The 16754-nt window shown below is 41.6% G+C and overlaps 1 protein-coding gene across 6 annotated transcripts in view; it reads right to left on the bottom strand.

The window, feature by feature from the left end:
• The window catches only part of CEMIP2 (cell migration inducing hyaluronidase 2), a 70152-nt gene that overhangs the window by 31800 nt on the left and 21598 nt on the right, over nt 1–16754 (bottom strand). For 4 of the 6 annotated variants that reach the window (XM_044446905.1, XM_044446906.1, XM_044446908.1 and 1 more), the window contains exons 3-5: nt 11270–11410; nt 8801–9362; nt 246–415 (exon numbers count right to left, since the gene is read on the bottom strand). In XM_044446905.1, coding sequence (XP_044302840.1) covers nt 246–415; nt 8801–9362; nt 11270–11410 — 873 coding nt within the window. Of the gene's footprint in view, nt 1–245; nt 416–8544; nt 9363–11269; nt 11411–16754 lie in introns of those variants that run through there. The other 2 variants (XM_044446909.1, XM_044446910.1) reach the window with 2 other exon arrangements.

The raw sequence follows: 16754 nt of genomic DNA, 5'->3' as shown, positions 1-16754 counted from the left end.
CTCTCTCTCTCTCTCTCTGCCTATAAATACAGGGACAGAAAAGTCTACATTTCTTTTCAATCTAGATTTTAATGTTGAGCCAACACAACTTCTGACTTCAAACCGTATCACAGCATGTCATAAACAAAACACAGGTACACAGCTGCAAGGTGCATTCACAGTTAAGTTCCAGCTGCATAAGATACTTGGAAATGATTTTATTACTATTTTTGAAAAAAAAAAGGGAAAAAAGAGCATGTTCCTACCAGCACTCCATTCACTGAAAGCTCTCACAACAAACTTCTGCCCATCCATTGTAAAAAATTCTTTTTGTGCAATAGCCTTGCCTCCTGTGCTGCCATTTTCATACTCTCTCACAGATTCGTTACAAGATGAATTTCTATCACCAATTACACCAACTAAAGCCCAGGCCTGCCTGTAAAGGATAAAGCACATGTTTAAAGACAAAATCCTCCCTGAAACACAGGTCTTGACATGTAGCATGCAAGCAGATATCAGCAGAAAGAGAACTACTCATTTTCTGGAATACTCTCTAAAATGCCTAGCTGTATTTGAAAAAAGGAAATTCATGATGTTAGCGCCTAAGGTGGTACGTGATGGCCCACTTAGGATTGCTATCATCCTACTTGTGAGAAGTCACGAGAAAGGGCACCAAAGGTTGCATTTTAGAATATTACCAAGAATACTTGGGGAAGTACAGAACATGAGGGCTCTGAGAAGTTGTGTAGCAGTTTGTGTTGAGTTCCTGGAACCTTAACTACATATAAAAGAAAAATCAAAATAAGAATAGCTCAGCTCAAAAACTCCATGTAAAGGGGATATTAGATTTAGTTATATTTCACAGTTCTCATCAAGTCTGTACATTTCCCTTTCCCCTCAGTACTAAAGGATACATACATACATATATATGCACGTAAGGGTGTGATCCAGCGCGCTCCACTCTGCTTGCATGGAAGCCTACAAACTTGGGGGGCGTATCGGCAATCTAAGACATGAGGTGTGGTAGCAGTGCTGACCATCTTTGCCTCCATGATCCTTGTGCCCTGCATTTTGTCAAGATGCCATATTTTGGCCATCGAGATGAAGTCCCACAAAGGAGGAGAAAAGGAGGCTGGGTCCTCATCTGGAAACAGCATATGCTGTCAATCCCAGCCTCCTCCCCTCCCTCCTGCATGCCCCCTTCCTGCTCTCTGGGGCCAGTTTACACCTTTGGAGTGGCAGCTAGCACAGTTCGTTCTGTGCTGGCTGCATGGGGTGAGAGACTGGCATTCAAAGTCCCAGCTCTGAGTTCACAAGACCTGCAAGCTGGGCTCGGAATAGCCCTATGCCAGCCGCCAGCCCCCCAAAAAGTTGTGAGACCACAGAAGGAAAAATGTTTAAATTATCAAGATACCTTTTATATATAGATCTAAATACACTGGAAGAGCACATTTGGTGTCTCATTTGGCTTTTTTATTTTTAGCAAAAGTTAAAAGAAATTCTTGCAATTTGCACATTCCAAATAACTCATCCCATGGGTTATTGTAGGGCGGTTTAACCTGCCAACAAGCCCAGCTGCCTGGCTTTGGATGATACAATCAGCCACAGCCAGGTGGTGATTATGCAGATTATGTCTAGCATGTGCCGCAGTTCACACCAAGCCATGATAGCTTGTTCTCATCATGCAAACCAGACTGCACAGAAAAGAATCACATCCTGTGCCTCATGAACAGGCCAGATTGACCTAGGTTTCCTACTGTAGTGGAATCAAACAGCATTTTAAAGAACATTCTTAAGGCAGTCCTACATGAAGCATCAATGATGGGAGGGTGGAGAGGAGAAGAAAGAAGTTACAGTGCCTACCACTTCCAAAGACTGGTTGATAACAGATTGCCAGGGCTGCAGTTGGACATTCTAGTGGGCTGGCATAAAAGCCCTCATTGTAGACACCCCATAAATTACACACTTGAGATCAGAAAGCAAGCCAAGATCCGGCTCTGCACTCCCCTCCCTAGCGCCCACTTCGACATTACATTCATGCCTTTATGGTTAGTCCTGATTTTCCTCCTATTAGTGCTAATCTAAGCCAGCTCTGACTTAACAGTGCTGCAGCCAAGGGATTTCATTCTCTCCCTACCACCCCTCTTCCCCTTCAGGTTGCACGCCAAGTGGTATCAACATTTCCAGCAATTATTTCATTTAGGACTTCCAGAACTGGGTTGCTAAACTTAAGGATCACAGGCCTATTGATGAAAGCTGCTGCTTGGTAGACTGAGCAAGCATTCTGATCCATGCACTTTCTGAAAAACATGCAAGTCGCTGGCTTTGAGCGACTACAAGTCCCGGTGCAATTCCAGACCAGGCCAAGGCTATCCCTTCTCAAGGGATTTCCCCAAAGGACAACATGTCAGCTGAGTCATCTTGTACCATGGCCACTCCCTGCACCAGAATGTTTACATATTATAACATTTACATCCTGGCCTTTTTGCTCTTGCAAGGAACCCAAGACGGCTTGCATGTTCTTCATTTTCTACCCTAACCCAGTGGTCTTTATGGCCAAGTGAGGACTAGAACCTGGATCTCCCGAGTCCCAGTCCTACACTCAACCCACTACAAACCATTCTGTGCTGGCTCTCACAGAATCATTACAAGAATCAGCAGCACCCTAAAGGGGTGGGAGGGAAGGGCATGGCAGAGGCAATGCTACCCTGCTTCCCTTCCAAGGTATGTGCTGTGCAAGGCTGGATTCCCAAGAACATGAATCCTATGATGTATTGACACTGCAGAAGGCACACCAGCACGCCCACCTGCCCCCACTCCTTGCTGCCGGCTGGCAGCCCACCAATTTCACAACTACCAGGACACTGCAGTCTTGAAGAAGGTCAGCAAAGAAGGTCAGTGGGGAGAGGCAGACAGAATGAGATGGGACACACGTCCAACACCTCCAAAGGACCAGGCACATGACAATAACAAACACAGGTGAGCAACCATCCAGGTTGGAAGATACTACCTAGCCTGTGAGGATGTCAGTAGGTGCAGCACTAGCTATCTGAAGGTGAAGACATACAAACATGCTAAAATATGGTTCAAATGCTTTGAGTACACATTATCTTGACTATGAGGCATCTGTTCTCAGAGCACAGGATGTGAGACAATGTGTGATTTAAGACAATACCACCCTGTTTTAACTTTATCTGTGGTTGGAGCAAAGCATGAGGCATTCAGTAGGAATTACTTCTTACTACAGTTGGAAGACAAGCCTTGCTAACTGGTTTAAAAAGCATGCCGAGGAGGATTCGTATTCCTTCCAGAAAGTCTATGAGTTGGGCTGAAAGCTCTGAAGAAGATATACTTGTCAGGCATATAAATTTCCTCTATTTTGAATTCCCCAGTAGTTTCAACTGATAATGCCCCCCTGGGGGGGATGATCCCACTGGAGAATAACAACTCATGTGTTCATCCAGTTCATCCCAGATTGTGCCCCAAATGCACTCCCTGTACAAGCTAGAAAAATGCAAACTAATAGCAATGCCAGAGCCCTAACAATGAGATCAGTAAGTCTGTTGATGATTATAGGCTTGGAACAACTTCCAATTTCCAAGCATAAGAAAAAAAATCAGTGCTGAGTAAGTAAAGCACCAGTCCACTGCTGTGTAAGCACCAGGTGCCAGCCCTTCAAGGGCTCAAACTGCAACCAGCCAGAATAAAAGCCGCAGAAAGAAATAAACTTCTGGCATTTCCTATTCATTCAGATTATGAATCATAATCAGATTATCCCTGACCTTCTACTACTAGAGCACAGGGCCTCCTCAAAAAGACCTTATTGGATCAACCATCACATCCTGTTGGTCTCACCTTCTCAACTTATGTGAAGGTGCAGTTCCACAGCACTCAGCTCACGGCTCCTCTGAAGCCGACCTTCATTTCCTCTGAAGTGGATCATCTTCTACCAACAGGAAGGCAAAAGAGGACACCCCTCCTCCCACCAAAAAGGCAAGTTTCAGTGTATCGGGGTGATTCCTGTACTGAATATTCAAAAGCATTGTGTTCCCAATGACAGCTGCTGGGGAAATGAGGCACATGCTCCCTACATGCCTTGCTGTTCAGCATTGGAATTTTGGTGCCGGTCATCTTCAGTGGTGGGATATGGCTGCCATGTATGTTCCCCAACCCTCCAAATTCCCTACCCCTGCTATAAGCTATTAGGAACTCTCATCTTCCCTATACACCTTCCTGTCCCCTAAGATCTGCAGCAGAAGCCCTGCTCCAGGAACCCTCCTTGAAGGTTAGGAGAGTGAACACCTGGAGGAGGACCTTCTCTGTGGTGGCACCCTGACTGTGGAATGCACTCCCCAGAGAGGTTCCCCTGGCGGTGGGTTCATATTCTTTCTGGCACCAGGTAAACAACTTTTGATTCACCCAACATTTTAAGGTTTAAAAATCTTAATCTGGTTTTATCAATATTCTCAGTTGCATTTTGTTATTGTATTTTTGATGTTTACTTATCGCTAATTTATATTTTAAGCCATCCTGGGATTATGTAAGACAGGATAAAAATATTGTAAGTAAGTAAATAAACAAGCTTCAAATGTCCTGGGGAAAAAACTAGTTAGGATAGGAAGGGTGCTTGCTACAATAGGGAGAAAAAACTCTCACCCAAAAGTCCTTCCAAGCTGCCAGCTGGTCTCACACTATAAAAGTTTGTCCTATAAGCTTTCAACTGATTGCATGAAATTAGATTTGGGAAATTCACACCATCAGTGCTAATTCCCTGATAGCACATGTTCTCCAGCTCAGGGTCTAAGACATAGATCAAGCAAACTCTGTTTGATTCAAGAAATGCTGATTGGTTAAAATTGAATCTGCAACATTTGAAAATGGCTGCTAACAAATCTTGTTCTTAATTATCCTACTCCAACTTGTCATAATGCTGGAATAACTGTAGCCCCAATCTGTACATATGAACTATTCCAAACTGCAGAACATTTACTCTTGCCCATTTTAATGTGCTACCATCAGGACTATTAAAAGGATCATTTAGTAAGATCCCAGTCCATTAACAGTTATCAATGAAATATTCTCTTCTAGTGCAGGTTTTATAGTGGATGCACAGAGAAATTAATAACAGGTTTTTATGGTAATAAACCTTCCACTTTGGTTTAAAATATGTATCTTTTGTTACTGGAAAGTTTGCCAAATTTTTATGACTGTTATGAAAATTAGGGAACAATCTTGTCATCTTCCTGAGTTAAGATACTGTGTACACTGCATTCATTTTAATTGCATTTTTAGTTTACTACTGCTATTTTTATTTATTAATCTTGCAGGTCTGTAACAGTAATAAATGAAATGAGCAATTTTTTTCTAAAATGGCACCTGTACTATGAATGTCTAAGTACATGCAATCAAAATATATTTCAAACATAAGGTGCTGCTTGATTCATTGGGAAGACCTTAATCACCTAAGTATTGCAGCTCTAAAACAAAAAGGTCCAGGTTATACTCTTCTTCAGACAGTTGGTTACACTCTCTCTGTAAAAGTTCCATATAGATCATGGGGACACCTCCCTCTCCAAACTGGACCACCGAATTTCAGGGCTGGTTGCTCAGCCAGTCTTGAACATCCATGATTTAATGCTGTTACTCATGTTTTGAACTTAGTAAATAGCAGCTTGCAGAATAACCATTCCCAGCCCAACACCGTAATGCAGCAGCTGAGTAAACATGGCGAATTTTTGTTGCAGGCTCCCACTTCTCCAGTGTGATAACTATTCAACAAATGTCAACAACTGTGCATGGTTTGCTGTTCAGTAAACTAAACAACCCATAAACAACCCAGAGTTTTCAAGTTCACACATAACAAGTGTGTGTCTTGCACTCCTTATTCACTTCTGTAATCTGGGGGGGGGGGGGAATAACACTATGACGTACAATTTGCCTTGTTTTCTGCTACCTGGTTTATTAGCCCTAGGGATTTGGGACAAAGCAATAATGGCTGACTCACATTTTTGAAAATATACAGCCCAGAAACTATCCAGATCTGTCTCTAGCTTTGAACACATAGGATCCAGGTTAGGCAGAGAGAAGTAGTAAATGCACACACTGTCAGCTTGAAAATATAGATATGAAACTCTTGTTGCCACCATGCAATACTGAACTGCAACATACAATAGTGCTATGCACATGCATTTGTTTATGTGTTCGAGTACTTCATATTTGAACTGATACGTGTAAAAATTTCCCTTCTCCACTATAAAAAGTCCTTAAGGTGGCTTCTAACAAACAAGAAAGCATCCTAAAACATAGCCATGCTAAAATCAAGCAGTAACACTATTTTATAAAACCCAGAAATAAAAGATAACATATTAAAACAAACAATAATCTGTTTGAAAATAATGAAAAATGTTTATCTGTTTTCTAAAACCATAGGTAGCTAAGGAAATATTACATAACAGTTGGGCAAAGAAACATCACTGCTCTTGAAACTAGCTTTATAGTTTTAGGCATTGGGCCAAAACCTGGTTGTTTAGGAAGGCCTTCCCTGGAAAATTTCTCTCTACTCATTATGAATAAGTTAAATGTGTTTTAATTTCTCTGCGCCTTCACTCTGGTTTTTGGAGTTGCTGCTTATATTGATCATCATCACATTCTTTTATGACATTTTTTTCTGATGTTTAATGCATGCTGTTGATTTGCATTTATTTTAAGTACATGCTATTGTTGTAAGCTGTTTTGTATTCCTTTTCAGAAAAAAGTGGGGGATATAAAGGGAAATATCCAACATCATGCAAGAGAATTTGTGTCATGGGAGTTCCTATTTCTCTCCTCCCTGCTGCTCTGCATATTTACTCCAGGAGGCCCACCAACCCTTAGGAGCAAATTGTAGGGTGCATAAGGTTCTCAGCAGAAAAGGACTCCATTTCACCTGTGGTGCTCAGCTTTGCTGGTCCATGGACATAGCTGGATACAAGTCTTTTTTTAAAAAAATAATTAAAATGTGTATTAAAAAAGCTTTCCAGTTTCCTCTCTCAACTGATTTCAGGAATATGAAAGCTGAAAACAAACCAATTTCACCATTATACTTGGATTCCGTGCCATCCTTTCCTGTCATTGTGACTTTTAATGCCATTCCAGAAAATAATAAAAGCACATCAGGAGACTTTTAACTAGAGATGCACATTTTCAAGAGCCCTCATGGAAGAAATACAATACAAAACAATTCTTACAGCTGCTTCTGAGAGGATTATTTTTCTTGCACAGATTTGCATGCAAAAATGGTTACTCTGTAACAACAAATCCAAGTGTCATTTTTGCTGTGCATGTGCACAAGTGTGGAACAAACCACCAGCTACAGTCATGCTGGTTGTTTCAGCTTCTATAAAGGAGCACAACTTGCTTTCATAGCATCAGGAGTTAAAATATAAAATCAAACAAATCATTAAAATTACTTTTTAAAAGTAATAATCTATACTTAGAAAGTGAGGGCAACCCAGGCCTCATGAACCCTGCCCCCTCGCACACCTTTAAAACAAAAAAGCTAGCAATGCACTGCAATAACGCAATTGAGCATGGCCACAATGTACATCCCAAATGGCCATTTTGTAGCCTACTATCCAAACAATTTTCTCTGTTTTTTTTTTAAAGTGCAGGAAGAACGCTTTGCAGCAGAACCCTTGGGAGGGTTTTGGGAATGCTCATGCGGCCCTGGACTGCCCTCACCCTCTTGAGTGTGGATAACACAAAAGTACAAAAGCACCTCTAAAAAATCCCCAAGAACCTGTGAAAAAAGAGTTTGGTGTATCCTCCTGTATTCTTCCCTCCTTCCAAGCAGAATCCCCAGAGGTTTGGGGTTTTTTGGGGGGCGGGGTACTAGGAAGTCCTCACTGTCCCCTAAATTGTACAATTTACCCTTAGTAAATACCACCTTGGGAAGTAGCAAAATCTGAAGAAAACCGCAGTGGGATACAGACCGCAAGACTTGGGGTGTAAATGGTCAGGCCTGGCTCTTTGCGTGGGGTTTCCCTCACATGCCCCCACCCCACCACTAGCAGGGAATACAGAAGCCTTTCTCAGCTATCCTCAAGTGAAACTCTAGCGGTTTGGGGTCCTTGGGAAAGGCAGTCCTTTCTGTTCCTCTTGCCAAATGGATTTTTTGACCCTTGCTTAGAAGAGTGCTAGGTTCTGACAACATATTAAGTCACCATGGCTTATAAATCACCATGTCTTAACATGTTGTGTGAACCTAGTCAGAAACATCTCCAGAGGACTGGTCTGGTAGGAGATCCAGCTTAAATGCGGTCCAACATCCACTATCAATGCTTGAAATGAGCATCACTAGAGTTAGAGAAAAAAGACCTTTATGCAGTAAGTTTGTAAGTTTTAATATAAAAGTAGGTAGCACTTTTATAGGAATGCCCAAACAAGAGGACATGGTTTTGGGGTGTGCATTGCCATACAGTTTATTGTAATGCCCTTACTTAGGTGGAGGTGGTAGGAGGTACAGAGTTTTGTATATGAGGATAGATGTATATGTGTGCATGTGTCTGATGACTCTTGTAAGCTTACCAAAGCTATAGTTAGGTTAAAATCTGCAAAGTTTACAACCATAAAATACTGCACAGAAATCTTCCTTGTGACACATCTTCAAGATATATTCAGAAACGAAAGAGTTTGCCCCTCCTCAAATCCATGCTTGCATAAACTGGGCACTGACCTAGAATAGTAGAAGGAAGATGGAACTTTGAAGGCAATTTTAATATAAGTTTGTTGGTTTGGTTTGGTTTCTTTGCAAAAGCACAAAATAGAATAATTTTCTTTTTACCTGTAACTCAATCCTTTGATGAGCTTACTTCCCAGAAGATTCTGTATGGTTGTCCTGGTTTCATCCAGGAGATTTTTAACAACTGAGTCTCCCACCACAATAGCGACAATGAGGCCAAAATCTTGGGTTCTTAGAAAATCCTGAAGTCTCCTGCTATCATTTTGAGAATCATGAGTATCAAACCTCTCCACTGCCAAAATCTGTGCAGCATCTGGGTCAATAATTCTCACAATCAGGCCTCGGAAAAACTCCTTTTCAAAAGTATATGAGCCAGAGGCCAGCCCTGAAGAATACAATGTCCTGGACAGGGAAGTCCATGCTAACTTCTGAGATCCATGCAACTCCAGTGTTCCACCAGGACCCACACCCACAAACTTTTTCCCAAACGTCGGCACATAATCACCTTGGTCCTTTTTGCCATATAAGATAATTGTTGCTTTGGATTTATAACGACATTTCTCTGCTCCAATATGAAGCGCCCCACCATCCTTGATCAGGATAAAACGTGTCTGAAGTGTAATATTTCTGGATCCTTTTTCATCATCACCAAAGACAAGCATTCCTGCAGGAAACAGTATTAATTAAGTAGTACCCAACTACTCGTTTGAGTGGCAACGTTTTGGTCTGGCGTACAAGAATTCAAATCACTGTACTAACAGTAAAGCTATTCAAATACTATTCAGGGCTGGACATCCATAGAACAAATACGTTTTTAAGAGGAAAACTGTATCGCTCAGTTTGTTATGAAATATCAGAGCAAGAAAGTACAGAGAACAAAGAGCATATAGGAGAAGCTGAACAAAATGTTCTGCACTGCTTTCCACAAGTCTGATCATGTCCTTGCAAAGTTACCAACCAAATCCTGCTGCGTAAGGCCCCTACAACACTGATGACTGCGCAGGATTTTAATCTGTTTGTATTTGATATACTTGGCACAGCAAGAGGAAATGTACCAAAAGAATCCAGACAGTAATAAAAGCTGAAAACAGACTAGTTCAACAAGGTAACAAAATAAGCAAGGCAGCTAGACAGGAAAGCTGTGCAATATATCGACTTTGGGGTTCTTTTAAAGGAGGAATGGGATGAGTTGAAAGTTTCTACAGTAATCTGGTCATGTTTTGTTTCTTCTAAGATCAGCAGGCAAAACAAGTACACTTCAAGAGAGCTACTGAAATCGTGCCACAGCTGTTCTTAACTCCAACTTCCACTGGTGGTGGGATTGAGACAAAACTGCCTGTGGAATAGCTGTCTTGCTGGCATATGCTTCTCTGAGCTTTTGGGTGAAAACCAGAAATGGAGGTAGGTACTACTCAGTAAAACTGGGAGACCACTCTTCTTTGCATGGTAAGTAAGCCACTTCTCCTAAGTTAATTTTCTTACATTTTTGGTGGTACTTTTGCTACAGTTTAACTAATGTTATAGGTCATTATGCGCTCTTGTCTCTTCCTCTTTTCCAGTTAAAGTCTATGTCCTTTCTTCCTAGTTAAAGCCTATCAGAATAAATGAGTTATTATTTTGTCCACTGTGTATGAAAAAAGTGTCTTATTTTGTTTCCATTGCACAGGAAGTAAACTGGGAGGAAACTTCCTTTTGGAAAAGCTGACTGCAAATATCTCTCCTGATTCTTCATTGTTTTTAAGTTCAGTTTGTTCCCTGTACCAACATCATGGGCATTATAAATATATGCAATTGCCAAACAATCTTTTGAATGCAAATCCTCAGGAACACAGTAATTCTTGGAACTCTCTTAATAGCCACCATTGTAACAATACAGCATACATTTTAAGGACAAAGTATTTCCCAGTGCATCAAATGGCATTTATAGTCTGAAAAACCACTGGAACAGACATACAGAACAGTATCTTTGCAGCAAATCTATTTTCATAATTTAATGAAGTATTTTCCCCACTGCCATTAAAGTATGAGCCTTTGAAATACTATGCGATGCCAGAACCAATTGCTCCCCATCTTTCTTTTAAAGAAAGGAATGCAATACTCTAGACAATAATTACAAAAATAGACCATTTATGTACATTATTATGCATGATAAAGTGCTCTGGCAGAAATTACCAACTGATAGAGATGTTCCATATTTATATCATCCTTTCAATTATACTTGCCCATGCCTGTTAAAGTAAAACCAAGATAGTGTTTTAAAAACCACACTCATGCCTACCCCATTCAGATAGACAGAGGAGGATAATTTTAACAACAGACTTGTGTATTTTAACAGGAGCTGAGCCTTATCCACCTTCACACTCTCTGACACTGAAGGCCCAGTTCTGATGCCAGAAGTGAATGAGGTTGAGGGGACGAGGGGAGGCTCAGGTACCTTCGCCTGTATGCACTAACAGGTAAACACCATATGCAATCTTTTCTGCTTTGTTTGCAAATAAGGCAAACACATGAACAAACAGCCAAACTATTTGCATTGTTGTTTAGCCCCAAAGCATGGTGACTTTTACATACCCCCATCCTGAATAACTATAGAATGTACGGTAGCATCCACATTCAAACGGTACAAATCTCCCTCTTGGAGGACAACTTTCCTTTCTCTGTCATGTCCAGGATTCCAGTTCTTAAGACGCGGGTTCTGATCTGGACAGTTCTCTGCAACACAAGAGAAAACACAGCTGCAAATAAACATTACAGTATTAAGTAAATTCTATCTATCTTCACATAGATATTTTAATGCTACAACCCTTTTAGATTTTGAATAGTTATTGAGCTATATCTGGTATTACAGAAGTGGCAGAATATGTTTCTGGCCATGTGCTCTTCTCAGCAGAATATTGGCGGCTGAACATACACAGATAGGTTTCCTGAACACATGACTGGTGGATGCTGGGAGTTGTAATCTGGCATAACTGGAGGGAACCAGACAGGGGGAAACCTGCTTTAGGTAGATAGCCTGTATAAGATCTGCTTTCCAAACATCATGTGAAACCTTTGCCATCTAATTCAGGCAGACTTTCATTGTAAAGCGTAAAACTCCTCTCTGGCTTCATCTGAACTTGAACCATATTCAAGTGGAATGATCTGTGCTTTCTCACTGACAAATCAATCAGCTCTGCTGCCCTTCTCCACCATTTCATTTCCTGACAGCTTCAGCAGTTGCAATGTATTTCAGAAAAAGCTACTGAGCTTCTGGCAAAGAATGCCCTGCAGATGTCCTCAATTATAGTCATCTTACTGTCAGCTTTTATCTACAACAAAGATGTTCTTTTGAGGCACTGAAAATTTCAGAGGACAATACAAAATGCTGAACTTTGTGAAGTTCATCCGCTACAATTCTTCACCTTGGCATGTATGTCATGTGATGGGGACAGGTCTCTTGTCTCTGCACTTCAGTAGATACGAAGATCATTTTTCTAGCTACCCATGTTAATTCTGTTTCCTCCCAAGACATCCATCTCCTATTATGATACATTGGAAAATAGCTGTGACACTCGTGAGAGAAATGTGTTATAGCTATCCTCTCCAACCTGTGAAGGACTCCAACTGGTGACACTATCACCGATCGACTAAGTGACTTTTTAAACTCCCCCTCTTCTTTCCACCCCTTAGTGACTCAGTGATCCCATACTTTGCTTTGAATAAATTGTGAGTGCCAAGCTAATGTTGTTTCTTCTGCTTTTTAACTGATCTCACTTGACTACTAGGAATTACTTCCTGCTATTAAACTTGTTTGAATCATGCTGATTTAAAAATAGAGAGTACTTCTCATGTTTCGCTATCTTCTCCTTCACTGCAATAGATTTTACACACTTCTGTTATTTCTTGGTACCAATTCTAAGAGTACCTAGTTGTATTACAATACAGTCTTCTATTCCATTCCCCTTTCCATTTAATTCAAGAAAGGAATTGTTTCTCTTCAAGGCACCAGTACCAATCAATGGTGCTAATAATAGTCAAAACCTAGTTACTGTTTATTTCAGTTATTAGAAATAGTTTGCTAAATGATAGCAGATACTGCCCTAATTTTAATCACAGAAAATTTAAACTGATATAGTTGAAGGAAAAATACATCCCTCTTTCATAAAGTGCGCTTATTTAGAATTCTGTCCTTTCAGGTTAAGTTTATCATGCTGCCATAAACACTGCCAGAAGTTAACAGCTTGGTGACAGTCATATCTACTTTAAAATAAACTTGAGCTTTACTTCTGACTCAGGCACTCTCTCCCTTTATTTTAATAAATTTCCTTCCCAAAGTGTACAGCCAGAAATAGTAAAGGGCTTATTTTAATTACACCAGGTCAAACAAGTAGCTCATGTTAGAACTTGTCAGCATTCTCTTTCAGAAGACATTCCAAGGGCATGGAGCCGCTGCCAAGAATTCCTCCCTCACACCATTGTTGTTCATACTGGATAACAAAGGGAGCATCAGCAATCCACTGGAAACTGTAGAGACCATGGTGGGAAATTGTGGTGGTACCAGGAATGGAAAACAACTGTGAAGTCTAATGAGCTTGATGAACAACATGAGGAGCAGGCAATCAGGTGCCTTCCAGTTTTGGACTACAGTTCCCATAATTCCTGACCACTTGCTGCCACTGGTCAATACAATTCAAAGCCGAACATTGTTGAGGTATACCCTTAAAACAAATCAGCAGTACAGATGCAGGAAACCTTGGTATAAAATAATTTCAGTGTTTGGTCCCTGTGTCAGAAGACAGACAAAATATGGTACCCAAATCCAATACTTATCTTCATGGTTAGCATCATATTCCAACAGCATGAAAGAAGGGTTTGACATCATGCTAGAAAAGCCTCCCACCACCTTCTGGTTCTCTTTCTCATGCCTGTACTTTTTCTTTGGGTGCATTTTTGTGGTTTCACATTGTAATTAGTTTATGTTTCAGTAAACTAAAACTTTAAAGTTTAATTGTAGATAGGCAGTAACCCAGATGTGGGATCAGGAAAAAGAAAAGAAGCCAGCTAGGCACTGTGCCACATTTCCACAAATACCCATGTGGTTTGCTGTGTTGTCAGAACCAAGAATGGGTAGGCAGGGGCTTCCAAACCATCCCAGAACAAGCCCTTTGTTGGCCCTTCCTCTTTCACCTTGGGCCCACTCACTGCTAAAATGTCACCTCAGCATGTTCTGTTGACATGGTGCAGGTCATTATGGGAATAAGGTAGTGCAGAACCATCATGTGTGAGGCTGGAAAAAGAAGCCACCGTGGCTTCTTGTCCTTCTCTGATTGTGCAACCCAGTCACTGAATGAGCTGAAAGGGATGTAAATAAAGAACCACTGGAGCTGACCCCACACCCAAGACCATATAAAAGCTATTTGCACGGCAACTCCACATCTACCGTCAAGCAGTCAGCCAGGCCCCATCATTGCAGGCTTTTAAAAAAGACTAGAAGCTTGCTTTCCTTCAACCTTCTGATTATGCTTTATTAGACTGCATTATAACCAGAGTTGCCTGCTGTAAACTTTATTTTATACTGTGGCTCTTGGTTTTTTTTTTTGGAATGCTTGCTGCCTTTGTGACCACCTTCGTTTTCATTATGAGTTTTATTGTTGTATGCTGTTTTGGGAAAGCTTCTGCCCAGAAAGATAACCAAGAAATATTTTATGTTAATAAAACAAACAAAGCAAGGAAATGTAAGATAGCTACACTAGACCAAAGGCTAATCAGGGCAGCACTATGGTTTGGACAGTGGCCAGTCAGATGCCTCTTGGGAAGCCCACAAGCTGGAAAAGAAGGCAATAGCTCCTTCTCAGAAATTCGTACTCAAGCTGTGGCCTCCAATTATGGAGTAAACCAGCATAACTTCTACCCATTGGTATTTATCCTCCATGAATTTGTCAGATCCTCTTTTAAGCCATCTGTTTGCAGCTCCTACCACCCTACTTGCAGATGCAGTGGTACGTATGTATAGTAAAGCCTCTGCAGTTTTTGCTACAGTCTTAATATGGAGTCAAAGTTATACTTAACATCACAACAATAATAATACAGTGGTACCTTGGCTCATGAACTTAATCCATTCCAGGACTCTGGTTGTGATCCAAATTGGTCGTGAGCCAAGTTAAATTTTCACATAAGAGTCAATGTAAATAAGGTTAACCCATTCTGTAACCATTTTTTTTTTTAAATCAGAAAAATGTGAAGCAAAGTGACAAAGAACAACAAAGATCGCAGCCATCTCCCCATCCCCGCCCCGAGCACAAGTGCAGCCATCTCCCCGCCTACCCAGCACGACCGAGATCACACCTGTCATCCCTGCACACGCCCATCATCCTGGTGTGCTGGCGGGGGGGGGGGGAGATGAGACAGGCATGACTGCAGGGGCACTGGGGGAGAGAGAGATGGGCACGAACAGGGTGTGCTGGGGGCGGGGGTGGAGACAGGCACGATTGTGCTAGCGGGGGATGGAGATGGCCGAGACTGCGGTTACACTCCTGCAGGAAAGTCGGGTGCAATCACGGGCACGCTCCTGAAGGGCACAATCGCGGCCATCTCCCTACTTGGGGAGGGGGGAGATGGCTGCGATTGTGTTGGTTGGGGGGGGGAGATGGCCGAGATTGTGCCCATCTTTCCTGCAGGAGCGCGCCCATGATCACATACGTCTTCCCTGCATGAACGCAACTGCGATCGTGGCCATCTCCCCACTCGGGGGGTGGGGGCGGGAGATGGCTGCGATCTTGGTCGCCACCCAATGCGGAATTCGCAACCCACATCGAAATTTTCATGAAATTTTTGTTCGTGACCCAATTTGGTTATGAACCAAGACATTTGTGAGCTGAGGTACCACTGTACATTATAACTTCACTTAATTTTATTAAAGTAAAAGGAACATCACATATAAAATAGGACTTTTGCATGGCAGCAATTCTGAATTGAAGAACCATCACTCTTCTGGATAAAGAATCATGTACCAATGTTTTATCAAGAGAACCTGAACACTAATTGGTGTGTCAGGCATACTGTGCGGAGTAACAATTTTCAGCTCAGCCATGTTGGTTTGTTAGAACAAAAGAGTAGACTTTTGTGGATCTTAGAGACTTAAATTCAGCTCAAGCATAAGCAGCCATGGACACTGTCTGCTTCAACAGGGGCAGGTAATAAAGTGCACAGGGTCTATGAAAGCTTCTGCCAGAATGGATTTATCAGTCCTTAAGGTGTTACAAATGTCTCAGTTACATGAGGCAAGTGTGCCCCAATCCAATGGAAATTAAGCTTGGCTCCCCCATATGTATTGGTACATATTCTCATGTGACAAGTCCAGCACAAGGAAACTGGGTAACTCACAGTCATTGCCTACTACAACCGAGGTGCTTATCAGGCCCATGCACATAGATCATATATACCTATGCATTGTCTAAAGCATATGCAAGTGAACGGGACTGAATGGAGAGCAGATGTGATTGCACAGCCACAGTGTATGGGCATTCTAGGAAACTTACCTCCTTAAAGAGACTGATGTTAAAGTGGATAGACTTTATGTTTCTATCCTTAAAAGAAGCTGAAACAGTAAACTGTGTTAGGACTGCACTGGAGAGCAGGGCTTTGAATTTCATATTGGAGCAGCTCTTAAGAGCTGCATTTCAGAAGTGAGTGGGCCAAAGGCGAGAGTGGCCAAAAATAACAGCATGCAGTAGCATCCTATTGTCAGGACTTAACCTTTTTAGAAAAGGAAGCAAGAGTGGAAAGCAGGGAAACCACAAAACAATGGGGGTGGTGCATGGCTTTCTGGCCATGTGGGACAACAGACAAGCCAGACTGAGGCCTCAAGCCTGAGATTCTGCATTCTTGTTATGAAGCAACCATATACTTTGCTTGAGCACTGTAAAATGGAAACAGGCAGCCCCTGTGTTTTGTTGCCATTCTTGGAAGACACCATGCATGCCTGTGCTTTGTCTATACAATCATCTTGGAGGCTGAGTCAAATGCTTATGCTCTTGAGAAAATATCACTCTGAGCAGAACTATATAGATGCTGACAA

Source organism: Varanus komodoensis, unplaced genomic scaffold, assembly GCF_004798865.1.
Source record: "Varanus komodoensis strain SLA01 unplaced genomic scaffold, ASM479886v1 scaffold5, whole genome shotgun sequence".
Lineage (NCBI taxonomy): Eukaryota > Metazoa > Chordata > Lepidosauria > Squamata > Varanidae > Varanus > Varanus komodoensis.
The sequence above is the reverse complement of the archived record's forward strand: the minus strand, read 5'-3'. Positions and strand labels throughout refer to the sequence as shown.